Source organism: Anguilla rostrata, chromosome 4 (assembly GCF_018555375.3).
Source record: "Anguilla rostrata isolate EN2019 chromosome 4, ASM1855537v3, whole genome shotgun sequence".
Lineage (NCBI taxonomy): Eukaryota > Metazoa > Chordata > Actinopteri > Anguilliformes > Anguillidae > Anguilla > Anguilla rostrata.
Window position 1 is genome coordinate 50,568,262 of NC_057936.1, and position 15,976 is coordinate 50,584,237.

Here is a 15,976-nt window from a genome sequence, read left to right on the forward strand (position 1 = left end):
AAATGAAAGTCTGAAAAATGAATAGTATGCTGAAATTCAGACTATTAATATAAGTATTAGTATAAAATGTCCCGTGTTACACCATCAGTTCCCTGGATTGTCATATTGAAGTCAATGAACTCATACACGCTGGGTGGTAACCACATTTATGAATAAGTATGGCTATTTTAGGCCCTTGAAGTAGTCCTGTTTTATGGTGAATTAGAATTTCCATATATGAGAGAACACTAGTTATTGCACATGTATAAGAGTTCATTGCCAGCAGTCTCCATATCACCCCCACACTTCCGTTAGCAAGCTCTCATTTCAAAAACAACAGATATCAAGAGCAGTTAGCATTATGGGGGTTTAGGAACTGATGTTGATAATGAACAATCTGTGATTTTCAGATACACGTCCTGCACTTTCCCCCATCTTTCCGCCTCCGCATACCAAGATAGCTATTCCCAAGTGATGGAGATAAGACGAATGGACTTGTTCATCTTGGCCTCATTGCCTTTTCTGAATGGAGCCGCAATGTCTCCACACATTCAGTCAGGCAGAATACATGGAGCGTTTTGAGTCAGATCAGATATCATTTTATGACGTGCAGTCCAACTCCATTGTCTTCACTCCAATACATTCACCTTTTTGTGAATGCACTGTGCAGTCAGCCAACACTCGGGGTCATTGAGTTTAGCTGCATCTTATAATTGAGTTTTCGTTAATGTCGTAGTAATGTCCAGACAAGTCTGTTGTGTATATGTGGCCTTGACCACACATACGCAAGAAAGTATTGTTTCATTGTACGTATGTCATTTCACTGTGCGGTAACTGTCATAATGATGAATCCATGTGCCGTTGGGAGACTGAAATTCATTAAAATGTCCAACATTAGATACGCTGTTGCTGTGGGAAACATCCTACACATGACCAGTGCTCTATTTCCTCTGTTGTTCAGGCTTCAAGGAGACAGTCTCACAGACAGCAGAGATGAAGAAGTTCCATGTGCTCAAATTCCCGAGCAGGCGGTGCCTGAAATTTCCTGTAAGTATGGCTGTGTCATCGGTGACCACACAAGTTGTGTAACACGGCAGTTGTGTGTAGGCTGGAAGTCATATTTTTTTCAACATCCTCACATTTCTTTTTGGAACAATATTTTTTATGTCCAAGGTTCTTCCAGATGAAGTCCTTGCCGCACACAAGACCACATGAGAATACGATACCGTGCGTGCACTGCAGTACTGAACGAGAAGCGTATACACCGCACAGCTTATTCCATAATAGTATAAATCACAGCACATCTCAAAACTGAATCGTATTGCACATGTTCGTTTGGGTTCCCCTGTGATTTACGAATGGAAAGACGGTTTTAAGCGTAGCTGCCGCGTAACCTAATCCTGCAGGTGTAATACTGTGTTTGGGTCAGACGTGATGTAAGTGTGTGTGTGAACAGCGGTTTGTGGATGTCTGCCGTCTGGAGCAGGTCCATTGCCCGGGGTCGAGGCCGTGATGGAAGACGAGGAATTTGAGAGCGCGTCTCAGGTGACGGGGCCCGTAAGTGATACTCGATTACTGCACAAAAGACGATCGCGTTACCTGATTAATTAAAGCTCCACAATGTGTTTTTCTCCTTTCATCCTCATTGTGAGAGTGTCAGAGAAAACCACTGCGATCATCCTCGCAACAGGAACGATCCAAATATGAGAACATATTGGCAAAACAGCATTTTACTGATTATCAGACATGCCGTAGCAGATAATGATTAGTAATACTGTAAACAGAACATAACCACTTAACAGTAATTTTTTGTTATTATGGATCAGTCAAATATTACATTACGGAGGGAAACTAAGATTGCATGCCAAGCAGGACTAAAGTGCCAGTGCTTTAAAATAAAGACTTTATAAAGTAGCAGTTTTACTTTTATAAAGCATTCTAACTTTGAACATGTGTAAAAGGTTTATATAAGCCAGGAAACTTGATGTGTATTAAAAATATATGATATGAATTAATTTTGATGCACTGTTTGAAAAGATTCCAACACAGTGCTGGTCTTTTAAAAACCATACTACAGAAAAAAGTTTTAACCGACCACTAAGTGTGTGTGGGCCAGATGGAAAATGGCTGACAGTGTGTTCATGCGGCTTCTCTGCATGAAATTGCCATGCTCATGGCCATACCAATATGTGCAGTTTCCCCTTTCCGTGGTATTTCAGAATGACCAATGTTATTCTGCTTTGTGGGATTGTATGCCATACCTGACATCCTCTATGGATTCTGCTTCAAATACATTCAAAGGTTTTCCTTGGCTTTTGGTCTGCAGATTTTTTGTAGACTTTCTTCCACCTCTATCAAAAAAAAAACTGTCAATAGCATAAGCGGTGTCAGACAATTTAAAATGTACCCTAATGTAGACCATATGTATATATATATAACTGCCAATTTCCCAGATCACCTTCTGTAGCAGTTCAGAATTGAGCGTGGTTGTTTTCAGTGTAAAATCTTACATTTGGGACACTATTGGAAAGGCAGATATATCTCATTTCTGATGGTCCGTTAGTTTAACTAGTCCTCTGGGGTTTTCTTCCTTCAGCTCTCGACTTTGGAAAACAAAACATTTTGCTTTTATGGGTACATTTTCAGTCCAAAAATAGTTCAGAGGTCATACCTACCAGTTATGTGTTGGTTTACTATAGGTGCTTATGCCTATCTCTGAGTGTGAAATGTATTCATTAATTTTACATATTAAACAATGATTGCCAATGGTAATCATACATGACAATGTAATTATACTGCTTTAGGTAAATGGAGTCTTTTAGCTCATCTTGGTACATCTATTTGCGTTTATTGGTAAATTGGTAAAGAGTTTCATGATATACAGGTGTTTGGGACATGCTAATTGCTTTATTTAAAATCCATGAAAAAACCCTAGTTTAAAGCTGTAAATGGTTGTCATTAGTTAAACACCCCCATTTGTGCCAAGTACTTTAGGTGATAATTGCCCCATAAAGTCTGTAGATATATTCTTTAAAAGCAACTGCTGGGGTGATTTCAGGAAGATTTCCATTGAATTACCCTATTAGTTTCAAATGATACCGCCTCAATTAAACACGTTGAGCCTTTGCCAAGGCATTCTGAATCAGAAGCCTATTGTTTTAGGGTTAAACATTGTATAATTGCCATGATGCAATTATGTATGTCTGTTAAACAGCATTGTTGATTTGATATTTCTAAAGGTGAGAATAATCTTTCTGGGATAAATTATGTCACAGTCAGTTGCTGTTGGGAATGCAGGGGTAGACTTAATATTGCAGGGGCTACTTTCTCATCTGAAGCGTTACTCTCTTTATCTCCCATGGGAAATCATTTGACGTAAAATTAAATGAGTGTCTACTATGCAGGTGGGCCTTTCCATTCAGTTCCCATGTCACTCATTTAAGCTGTACTGTAATTGACTTAGTACTGTAAGTTTTTCACAAGGCAGTTTCACCAGCCATCTTGTGTAACATGGTGGTACTATATTAACCCATCTATCCAGTTGCTAATGATGAGTTGCTTCAGTTCTAACTGTCATACCCTTACTGTAATCGCTATGCCTTTCCATTTTTGTTAAATTGAACAGCATTCTATAGAGCCTATGCAAAGCTATTACATGTCGCTTTTCTGCATCCTAAAATGAAAAAAATTAGATTTTTTAGCAGAAAGCTCTTCTGTTTGGCCTTTGCCATAACCTTCTCCAAGCTGAGGTGCTGTGTGGAAACGTTCAAGTAAAGAACTGATGCCCTACAAAGACAAGCACACATTTAAAAAACAAAGCAATTGCATAGGTCTCACTTATTTTTTTGTGAAGGTTGATGAAATCGTTTTCATCAGCTGCCACAGTTCCTCTGGTGGTTTTGACATTTCTTAGTAAAACACAAACCGGTTAAGAGCTCATAACTGCATTGTCAGGAACTAATCCCACTGGGTGAACCAAAGGTTACTGAGGACATGAACAATGTTGGGGTAATAACTTTGAAACCATAATTGCCATGCAAATTAAATGAGTATCTGCCAACTTGAATTTTGTATTTTTTGGGCGACAACCCTTGCAGTGTTTTATCTGGGGAAAGAGGCAGTTTTGGGGAGCCTGGCCCAAACAATAGCCTTATATGCTTTTCTTTTCCGTCAAGTCTTTTCAGTATTACCAGAGACATAACATATTAGTGGTTTCCTCTAATGTGGCTTAATTTCTTCATGCTTAATCGGTTGCCTTATTGCAAAAGGCAAAAAATAAATAAAGAATAAATAAATACAGGTCTATCACACATTATATGCTGCCTCCTTTCTCATGTTGCCACTCTGTTTCTGGCAATCACTATTTCTTAACCAGCTGTTCTATAATGTAGAACAGAACCACATCTGTCCTTTTTGCCATCATCACAGTTGTTGTCCTTGTTCTGATGTATCTGATACGCACAGTGTATCACCATTTTCCATCTACAAAACAACCCAAATTGAAATTGCATGATTCTGCCACCACATTTAATAAGACTGTTTTCTGTGAAACAGTAACCAAGCCAATGGCCATTTTCTAAACAAGGCCCTAGTAATTACATTTTTAAGGTCTTGGAAACCCAGGGAATCTCTTGTTTTTTAGTTAGACAAAGGAAAATTGCTTGCCTTAATAAATCTGAGCCCTTACAGAACAAACTGTACTTTTGTGGTTAATCTGGTGTCTCTAAATAGATGCAATAATGCAAGTGAGTTTGTTTCACTGTGTGCATATGCGTGCATGTGTGTGTCTGTGTGTACATGCGTGTGAGTGTGCACATGTGCATGTACGTGTGTGTGCATGCGTGTTTGTGTGTGTGTGTGTGTTCATGCGTTTGCATGCATGTATACTTGTGTGTGTGTGTGTGCTTGTGTGTATGTGTGTGCTTGTGTATGTGTACGTGTGTGTGTGTATGCGTGTGCGTGCATGTGTGTGCGTATGTGCGTGTGTGTGTATAGTGCCAATGCAGCTTTATTTGATTAATATGTGTAAGGAGCGTTTTTTGTTTTTTTGCATGGAGCAGAGGAACTCAGCTGCCCCGTTATACTGGATATCACCATGGAAGTGAAGTAAGGACAGTGACTGATGGCCAGATTGCACAGGGAGCCTCTTCTCTGCATGCATTTATATTTATGCATTTAGCAGGCACTGTTATGCAGAGAGACCTACACAATTTACATAGCTGTGTCTCTAAAAATATGAAAGTGCTTGACCTGGAAATTAAACCAGCAATCTGTGGTTTGCAAGCCCTTGTCCCTGACCATCACACTACATTGCCAACCTGTGCTGGGTACAGATATGTTAAACACATGCATTTCTGCACACATAAAAGATGCTGCTAGTTTTGCATTTCCTTATACAAGGCATACACTCTGAAACAAGCTGTTTAAAAAAGGCTTTAAAAAATCAAAAAGTATGCAGAAATAAGGCAAAAAGGAAATTAAGCAGATGTAAGCAAAATATGGCAGCATTTCACATGATAGTACAATGAGCCAGCTTGTTTTGAGCAAGACGTTGAAAACTCAGACATGCAACAACAAAAATTGCATGGCCCGAACCTCCCACCCACCCTATAACCCCCCTGCCCCCCCTCCCCCTCTTATTGTCCTCCATCTCATATACAGAAAACAAAGCGAGCGTCCTTTAAAACGGTTTGACGGCCTGCCTTGTGGGATTGTGGTAATGTGGTCAGTGGCGTTTTCTTTCTTGTAGAGGGCTGGACTGGCCTCTCTCTAGGAGAGCTCTATTTGTACATATCAGTCTAATGGTATGTTATCAGCCAATAAAGGCTTGCTGGGTGCAGATGCTGCTCGATTGGCATGGAGTCTCTCCACCGGGTCACCCTCAGTTACCACCGGTGATTGGTCTGGGGTTGCTGTTGTCTTTCCAAGCCCTTCACCCCTTGTCCATAGCTCCATCACTGCCCTCCAAGACTATGGGAAGCAGAAGAATGCGTGCTCATGTTCTTGACATTAACATTATGCGTGTGCCTGGTCTTCATCTGCCTTAAGCTCCTGCTGAAAGCACACACAGTCTGGTGAGTCTGAACTGCAGTACTGGGCTGCTCTGGTGTTCAGGCTGCTCCCCTCTGCCTGTGAGTTCTGTCTGGAGGAGTCTGGGCTGGATCAGCGTTCGTGCCGGAGGGACAGGTCACTCAGTGCTTCACTGCTAGCTTTCTTTTTCTTCCTCTTCTCCTCAAACTTCCTCCCGGGCCAGTGATCTGGTGAATGCGAGAGGGCATCTCCTTTATAAGTTAGGGTCTTGACTCAGCTCTGTACTCTGGGTCATCACGGTGGATTCACCGTAGAACCGTATGTTGATGGGTTTGCACTGAGCCTTCAGAAAAGAAGGAAATCACCATAACTGTGTGCACATTTGCAAATGAAGTCTTAATGGGGACTCTAGTAAACATAAGCTAAAAAATGTTTGTTCTTTTTGTAAGTTATGTTACACAATTAATATTAGGTCGACCAAGAAATGCCAACCTTATGCCAAAAGCATACCATAACTCAATATTCTTCTGTATATTTCAAGTATTATTGTTATGTGTTTGAAATTTTATGTTCAAACCATCCTTTCTTCTCATTTTCACTAAAATCAATATGCATATTGCATGGGGAGTATGGATAGTTCTGCCAAAATTGTTAATTGAAATTGTTTTTAATTGCATCCTTTCTATCTTCACATAGTTAACTTCACATTTATGGCTATATTTTCTGTATTTTTTGGCAGTTTACTAATAATAGTGGTTACGTTTAATTACTGTTGGTAAGCTCTTATTTTTGGTTTCAAAGCTGGATGTCAGTTACAAAGTCTGAATCTTGTTTACATGCCATTAAGCTTCAGTCATATCTTTGAATCAAATCAAATTTCTGACGGCGTTGCACTGTCGTTGTTGACAGGCTTCAGCCTGTGGACATTCTGATAATTAGCATCAGGCTGTTTCCGTCACAAATTCATGTGTATAGCCGTTTGGTATCTTTCTTGCGTTTGGTAAAAGGATCTCTCTAAAGACATAGTTTTCCAGAGGAAGCATGGTGATCTCCATGAGGTACCCCTACCATGCAATATTACAAAATTGGTAGCTTTGAACATGTCAGGTCAACCTTTTTGTTTATGTGAGCAAGCTTAATGTCCCTTGTCGTAGAAGGTTTTGTTGAAATTTTAAGCTCCATATAACCCACCTCCCCTTGAGACCATCTCAAACTGACTTGGTGTGTTTTGCTTTTAATGGAAAGGTCCTTCAGAGACCTGTGATTCAGGTTATCCCAGTTTGCTCTGTACTCTGAGAATACTCTGTATGATTGAACCACTGTAGGTCAGTGCCAGCTTGTAGCCTGCCTACTGTTTCTCTCTTTGTTTTCACAGAACATTGATCTCTTGTAGCTTAAGCCTGATTTGTGACTTGCATGACCGTTGGTTTATACAGTTGGCCTCATTTTACATGCTGACTTAATGTTTCATTTTCTAAATTCAGTTGTGATGAGATAGCGACCGCACTTGGACCCTCTGTAATGCGATTAAACTGCCCTCATCTTCATAGGCAGTTTGCTTGCGCCATTGATCCAGATCAGTGAGGTCTCCAGTCACATTTTGGGAATGTCCCTGTAAGGAAGATGCATTTCCAGCATCATACTCCCTATACTTTTCCTTCTGAGTACCTGTTCTTTCCTTTAATCTGTCTGTTAGTCTATCCCATGTACTGTACTTTAAACAAAAGCTACAGCACCATGGCTTCATAATATACATGTACATGAGTTGTACTTTCTCTTCAGTGCCTCCTTGTGTAGACTCTAATAGAAATGGCTGTGCCAGTGATTGATTCTACTGCACTCGTATATCTTATATCATTATCCATATCGGTTGCCACAGCCTACAATACCAGTTACAAATGCACAACACGAGATGAGTTCAGCAACACTGTGGTTTATTGAGGTGAGGGAAATTTGTGAAATCACACAGCAAATTCAAATTGTGATAACAGACAACTAAGGAACATGCTTCTTGTTACCCCTGCAAAGAAACATACTGTATTTATACATAGATTACATATTTGACTAAAATACTGTTTGCTTGTTACTACCAATTTTAAATGCTTGTTTTTTTTTGTTGCATTAGACACATACTGAAGTTCTTTAAGAAGGTTGCTCTTCTTAGCCTTGTCATTTCTAACAACACTCTTAAAAATGATAATAGGTTTTACACAATAGATTTTGAGAGGGCATAGTAGCTGGAGTTTTTCTGAAAAAATGCAGAGAAAGCTAGACTGACTTTCTCAAAAAACCAGAAAGCTTACACTTACTCAGTCAATTTGGTCTGTCAGAATTATTTGTGTGTTAAACACAAGAAACCCTAAATAAGTGGCTTGAAGTACTCCAGGTGCCCAAGTGGAAAAAAAATGAGATGGAACACAATACAGTGGGCTGTTTCTGTAGACCTCCTGCATTAATTGTGCTGACTTCAACCAAACAGCAGATCTCAAGCACATTGCTACTATATTGTGCTTGGGGCAGGGGAGGGTAGTATTTAGAGGCCAGATGCCCTTGTAAATATGCAGTTTTATCAGTGCAGGTATTATGGTGTTAAAGGTCAAATTTAAAAGCTGGACTGTGTGTTTCCACTGTGGACTGATGCAATTTTGCACATGTGTGTTCTTCATTATTGTCTGCAGGTCTGTATCTCAAGGCAGATGCAGATGTGCATTCTGGTTTGTCGATCTCACAAGCTTCTCTGATGAGCATATTTGAATGATATTCTCTACAACAGGCTTTAAAATTCACAAAGGAAGTGCGTGATGTCGCGGAGTGCAATCAATAAACATTGCATGTCTCGCCCACTGAGATGCTTGGTTCAGGGGCTATAATTAGGGATCGGTTGCGGTCTAACCACCGCACCATGCCTCTTGTACCTAATAAGCGTGAGTATTAGCTCCAGGGTCCCCACAATCATGTTTTACCTGATTGGTCTCCTCAGGCCACACGTGGGGTGGCTTTCAATGGCCCCATTTCAATTTGGGTACGTGTCTGGAGTTAATCAGACACGGTCTGAGGTCATGTGAAGGACTTCAGTACATAAATGCCCCTTTGCCAATTTATTAAGTTCCATAGGGCAGGAATTATGTACTGTAGAAGTTCATAAGATTTTCTATATAGATAAAGCCATATTAATTCACCGCCAGTACCTGCTAAATGTTTTTATACGGTTTGATTTTACACCTGCCCCCGATTCCACCGATCACATGCAGTCAACCGATTAATTTGAACGCATGCACAGTGAAGAGATCCTGTATTCATATCAGTAGGACTCCTGGATCCGGCTGTGAAGGAATGTCTCCCGTAAAAAGCTGATATTTTTCTAGAGAGCCTGAGAACTGCCCTTATTAACTGTGTGCATTTTCCCTACACCTAGGGCTGAAATGATTGTGTATTACCTTAGGGATATAACGTAGAGTGTAATATATGTACTGCGATTACTTGGCATATCAGTCCTTGCAAACATAATTCTTATAAAATGATGGCAGGTGCCAGAAATCCATGGCCTTATATGGCAGGCAGATGATGATGATGCTGCTTCAGGCATCGTTATTCCTGTTGTTTCTGCGCTCTGTCCTCATGTGTCCCGGGCCAGAGGCTTACAACAACAGCCTTCCTCTTATTGGCAGCTACAAGGCAGCTCAAGTGCTCACATTATCACTGTGTTCAATGTGCAGTGCTGGCAATATGTGTGCTAATGCACTGAGCAAATCAAAGACAGAATTGTGGGATCATTTTTAATGCCTCGTGGAATCAAACATGCAATATGATCGGCGAGCTCTGAACAAAGTGATGTTCTTTTCTTGTACTGCACCCATTCTCTTCTCATGCTTTACATTTCAAAACTGAATCCAAACTAGTGAATTTGTAATGTAATAGCAGTAAAGTTTCTGTCCGGCCCTGAGCCAGTTAAACTTCTGTTCACAGCTCCCATGAGTCTATTGATTGTTATTTTAAAATGTCTTTTACCACTACTGACATTTGGTGTAGCACTGATGTTCAGGAACAAAGTTAATGCCTTATTCCCAAAAGGCCCTTCATCATAGCTCACTGTGGTTCATAATGTTTTTCTAATGCCCATTAAAAGCTTGCAATTGCCTCTCATTATAACAAATACGACTTCAGAATTTAGGGATAGTAAAAAAAAAAAAAATACAAACGTGTAATTTAAGGGGCTTTCTTCAAATGCGCCTTTTTTTTTTCTTCTTCACCAGCGTCAACCAGTCTGGGACTCAGATCTGAAGACTGCCAGAAGCGGCAGCTCCCTGAGCCAGAAAGGAGCCCTCCTGAAGGACTCTCTCTTCTCCAAGGAGCTGGAGACCATGGGGAAACATCTCGCCGGTACGCACAGACAGCGGTTACTACTGAGCGACCATCAAACGCGTCGACGCTGAACGCCACCGCAAATCCGTCGACGGTGACACATCTAAAGGGAGCTCGCAGGCGCCTTCCGCCATTCCCTCCAACGAATAAGCTAGGGCCCGAGGAGTTTGATTGTCTTAATTAAAAGCTGATCCTCCAATTAAGGTCTTTGGAAAAACAATCACTCAGGGCATCTTTTATTAATTTAATAAGCCAGGCGCCTCAAAGCCGTTAAAAACGTGCGACTCGTACAGCGAGCGCTGACAGATTTTTGTCTGGAAATCGCACGCCTCGGCTACGGCGTGTTCCATCAGTTTTTGATCTGGGCTCCCCTCTGAAAAGGCAGAGCGCGGGGCGGGCGACTTTGAGGCGGGCGCAGCGAGTGACGCCGGGGTAGATGATTAACTGCACCGAAGCCTCCGAGTAGACCAAAGAGCAGCGCTACCATACGTGCGTCAAATCTAAGACATGTGTCTCGCAGCGCTTTGTTTACGCTTCTCCTGCCTTTTGTTTTTGTTCGCCCTTCGCTCACCCCCTTCTGTTGTTTCAGAATTACAAGGTTCCGAGAAGCGCATTGGTTCCCCGCGGTAAGGAGTGTGTTCTGTCTCAGCAGAGCAACTGCGCTCGTAATCTTGACCGATCTTTACGCTGTCGCCTACCCCGGGTTCGCTCTCACTGAAGTGAATATGCTATCTGTTGCTTGGAGAAAGCGAACAGTGCCTTGGCAGTTTAGCATCAACGGAAGTCTGCATGTTTACAACACACCCCGTGCTCGTGGAAGACCCTCCAGCCTTCAGATGGCATTGATTTTTGGCTGTTTTACGCACATTTATATTCAAACAGAGAGCTCCCCACACGGCTGGGTATTAAGCCATTGAACAACCTAATTTCCCCCTTTCATGCCTTTATTAGTTGCTAATGTGTTCCATACCGAAAGCCAAAGCTTTCACTTTTATCTCATTTTTCACTCCCATTATGTGGTTAACTAAATCTTTTGACTCTATTTTTATTATAATTTGGGTAAATCTAGGTTACTTTATGCTATACAAATTACTGATAAGTGACTCATCATGGAAGTCCCCATTCACAGTTTCCATGAATATAAATGACATATCTCTGCATATCTCTTATTTATGATCCATTTTAGGCCACTTTGTACATTACAAAGAAAGTAAAACAAGTCGTCCTCTAATTTCCTGAAACCAGCCACTTTCATTATCAGTGAAGAGTTAATACTCCCTGGAATGGAGGAACTGCATACCTTGCTCCTGCAGTCTTTCATCCTGGGCTGTTTTGATTAAAGAAGGTTAATTACAGATTGTTATTGTCTGTTTCACATTTTGCTGGAGGTGCAAAACTTGATGTCAGGTGATATCACGTCGAATTGGAAGCCAGTATGTCTGGCTCTCCTTTCAGAGCAGGCCTTGTGTGGAATTTAGGAAGTGCCGGTGATCCAGATGTAATTTGGATGTCATGTACTTGATGTATTTAAACAAACACCGGGGCTTGCCATTCAAGGTTAGCTGTGGAACAGCACATGTGTCTGTAAATCATGTTTTATTCCACTGGGTTCTAATATAGAACATTAACAACAGGAACTGTTTTCATACTTCTGTTGCCTCTGTGCATTTTAAATCCTTTCTCTAGACTGCCTACCCCTCTTCACCCAAATTGGACACTAGCTCTGTAGCTTTGAGAAAGGAACTACAAACTATAACTAAGTCAGTAAATATCAAGCTATGCAGATATATAATGTGTGATGTATATACAATTCTATACCAGTTTTCAAATGTCACTATGCCGGTTGTTTCCATGATAAACAGCAACATATGTTTGGTCAATATTTAATGTTATTGGAAATTAAGTGACTATACTCAAATTGAGAAAATGTTCATGTCAACTTATTCAGTTTGCTGCCATCAAATGCAAAATATTTGGGCTGAAAATGCATATAATTAAAAATTAGTTCAGGCATTATGACTGCCTAAAAATCTAAATTAGATGTGTGTCTTGCCTCAGGGGAAATTCTTAACTCCTTACAATTGTATTTCTTCAAATGTGGAGACAGCAATCTAATTATTCAAGTCTTTAACTTAAATTAATTGATTCCAGAATAATGGTATACAATAAATCTGGAGTCATTTTTCCCAAACAAGATTATCTTTCACTGGTGTGTAAGTCCGATAGTAAGACAGCAGCTTTCATGGTTGAATTTGAAGGTTTTGTTATTTAAAACAATAACATGTGCTTCACATTTTTATTTGCAGTGGAGGGAAATGTTTGTTTTGGAGAACGCCATGTTTGCTCATAAATGAGGAAGTCAAGGTTTATGAAATACATGTCATCTGTATTTGAGATATTTATTACATGTCACACGTATTTGGTACCCTGACAATATTTTACTTTGAGTCATTCCTGGAAGTGTAATTCATGCATGTTAACTCCAAGCTTGTTTTGTGAAAATGAAAAGTTCTGAATGATTCTAAAAGTAGTAAAATATGTACTTTTTGAGTGTTATCCTATATTTATGATATTTCACTTTTTGGCAGCGCCATTTTTCCATAAACTATAATAATTGAATATTTAGCAAATAATCAAACAAAAAACTTGTATGTGAATTCCAATGGAATCTTATGTTTGCTGCCATATTGACAAAAGCTTGTTACACAATTTTGAGATCATAGCTGAAGGAAGAGGTGGGAGGCCACAGTTTACACAGTAAATGGGGCCACCGATGACTAGTAAAAATAAACATAAACATCAGGAAAAACGCAACCGGCTTTAAAGAGACAGAGCTGAACTACATGGAAAAATGAGCAGCTGGTAGACTCATCCCTTCACTGCCTCAAATAGCTGCTCTCCAGGCAGTACATGCTGGTTTTTTAGTGCTTTGATCATTCTCATTTAAAAAAAAGAGGCTTTTAGAGTCCTGCTTCTTAAGGTTCAGAATGGTGAGATGGAATATGTATGAAAAGAGACACTTATGGTCATGTAAATGAATAGACCCTCCCCTGAAATGTCTTAGGAAGTGCACAGTCTTTGGATATTTACGGTGAGAGATAGACAGGAGTGAACAGGTAAGTGAGGGATTGTGTGTTTATGGTTTTTTTTTCACCACAGAGGTGGAGCGAGACCTTGCCAAGCTGACCGAAGGGAAGTTAGCGAGGAGTCCCAACAGCCCGCACAGCAGCTTGCGCCTGAGTCCTCTCCACCACAGCTCCCTCCCGCTGTCCGCCCAAGCCTCCCGGCCTCTGTCCCCCGGGGCCCTCTCAGCCAAAGGCACCGTGCTGCCCCTCCTTAGCAACAAGCCCACCTCCCTGGTGATGGGCCGGGCGCAGACGCCTAGCAACCCCAGCAGCCGGACTCCCACCCCCAACGCCCCAAGCAGCCGGCCCAGGACTCCCAGCCGGCCTCTGACCCCCAACAGTTTGATGCCGCGAGCCGTCACGCCTGGCAGCCATAGCAACAAGGACGAGATGTTCGGCAGATCGAGGAGCAGACCCGTCACACCCACCAGCCAGACCGGGAGGCCCCTGCTCACACCGCCTGGCCTGAGCACCACAGAGAGCCTGGGCAAAGCGTTCACTTACAGGCCCAATATGTCAGAGGTAATGACCGTCCTCCCTGGCGCACTAGCCATTCCAGAACTTTAAGTTAAACTCGGATCATTAGACAGTGAAATGGCGCAATCACGCCTAATTAATCTGAAGAGCATAGAACAAGAACAACCAAACAGTGTACCCCCAAGGTTTTTGGAATTACAACAGCATAGTAATACATATTGTGAAAATACAGTGATTTAAAACATCAAACTGTTAAAAGTCTGTTATAATCTCACAATGTTTTTTTTTTAAAAAAAGGTTAAGTTTCTACCTGTGAAAGCTTTCATTATAAGCTGGTCATGTCAAGTGACTCAGTGATATCTGCTAAGGAAGAATCCAGGAGTGTAATGGAGATATATGGCAGCAGCACAGACCTTTGAGCTATTATAATTATAATTTGTGAATGTACAAGTGAAGGGGTCCTGAGTGAGACTTTGGCCACCCACTTGTTAAATCTTTCTTCATATGATGTATTTGTTGTGGATATAAAACAAGATGGCAGGCTGGACCGTGATTGTAATGGAACATGACATTTTTATGCAATGAAAATCGCAGGACATGTGAGTGGACTGATTGAGGTGGGTACGGTAGGATTTTGAATCTATGTGGGGAAAAAATATGTCTGGGCTGAGTTTTTCTTTAGTTCTTTTTCACGGTCTATTGCTTGGCAGTATTGTTAAATTCAAAGCCCTTTTTGATGGTTGTATTAATCACAAGAAGGAATTTAACTATTTCTATATTGGTTACTGGTTGACGCCTAGGGAATTAATTTTTTTTTTTTAAACTTCAGAACCACAAATCATGTTTGATTGAAGCCACCTGGTCCTACCATTGTGCAGATTCATACAGAAATCTGAGAAGGGAAAACTGTATTTCTTAAAAATAAATTCTTTTTAAAATGTGTCTTAAAAGTTTTAACTCAAGTAAAGATTTGTCAGTGTGTAATTTATCACTGATATGTACATCATATGTATACATAATACTTAAGAGTGATATCACATTTTAGCATGGAAAAATAAGAACGCATAAAATCCTTTTGAATAGACCACTGGGCAATTTATTCATGTTTGGCCCAAAGGATTGTACTCTTAGGTGGACTTAATTTAAAGGAAAATAAAAACATCTGTGGAAGTAATGGACCTGCCAAACATGTTTGCCAGTGGTCTATGTCCTTGCTTTCTGTATTCTCCTGTAATTTGGCTGGGTTTTTTTTACGGGTCACTACTTTCGTCATCCGACAGGACGATTTCTACCAGCAACTGCAGGCCGTTCGGCAGCCCTGGCTCATCCCGAGCGACACGGACAGCGACTGTGTGGAACAGCCCGAAAAGGACAAATGTGAGTGGACTGCCGGCCTTTCTCGCTTTGGGTGACATTGAACTCGGACACAGTCGTTGAAAGGGACTCGGAAATAACCAAAAAGCATGCCGTTGAGTTTCTCAAAACCAGCTTTTTTTTTTCCTTTTTTTTTTTCTTTACCGGGTACTGCAATTCTTCTAAAGCGGTTGCGTACAGATATGTGTTATTGCAAGCGGTAGCACGAACGGTGAAATTGTTACAGGAATTTAGCGTGCGAGTAGAGAGCTGGAATGATGCCCTCTCATTTCATTAAAGCATGATGCCACGTTATCCTGCACGCGAATAGTAGAAGATGAATCAAAATGAACTGTGATGCCAAGCCGTTGGGGGCAGAGATTGATCTCACCTGGAAAGAGCGCGAGAGCACCCTTTGGGCACCTGTGACACTTTGTCTTAGTGACAAGAGGGAGAAACTCTATAAGCAAGCAAAGCTCGCAGGTAGAATATTGGGTATCTTTTGGTTTGATATTGTTTTAATAAAAACATATACAGTTTCACCACCCCAGGATGTTTTTGTCAAACATATTCAGCTGAAGTCTTTTGGCATTCCTAAAAGATCAAAAAAGATAAACATGTTATATTACTAAAAGTCCCCTAATACATCT

At 40.9% G+C, this 15,976-nt stretch overlaps 1 protein-coding gene across 8 annotated transcripts in view; it reads left to right on the top strand.

Moving 5' to 3' along the window:
* Positions 1-15,976, top strand: part of c4h8orf34 (chromosome 4 C8orf34 homolog) — an 84,429-nt gene that overhangs the window by 63,151 nt on the left and 5,302 nt on the right. For 6 of the 8 annotated variants that reach the window (XM_064333034.1, XM_064333035.1, XM_064333029.1 and 3 more), the window contains exons 9-13: positions 941-1,026; positions 1,436-1,536; positions 10,263-10,389; positions 13,531-14,018; positions 15,254-15,350. In XM_064333034.1, the coding sequence (XP_064189104.1) occupies positions 941-1,026; positions 1,436-1,536; positions 10,263-10,389; positions 13,531-14,018; positions 15,254-15,350 (899 nt within the window). The remainder of the gene's footprint in view (positions 1-940; positions 1,027-1,435; positions 1,537-10,262; positions 10,390-13,530; positions 14,019-15,253; positions 15,351-15,976) is intronic. The other 2 variants (XM_064333032.1, XM_064333031.1) reach the window with 1 other exon arrangement.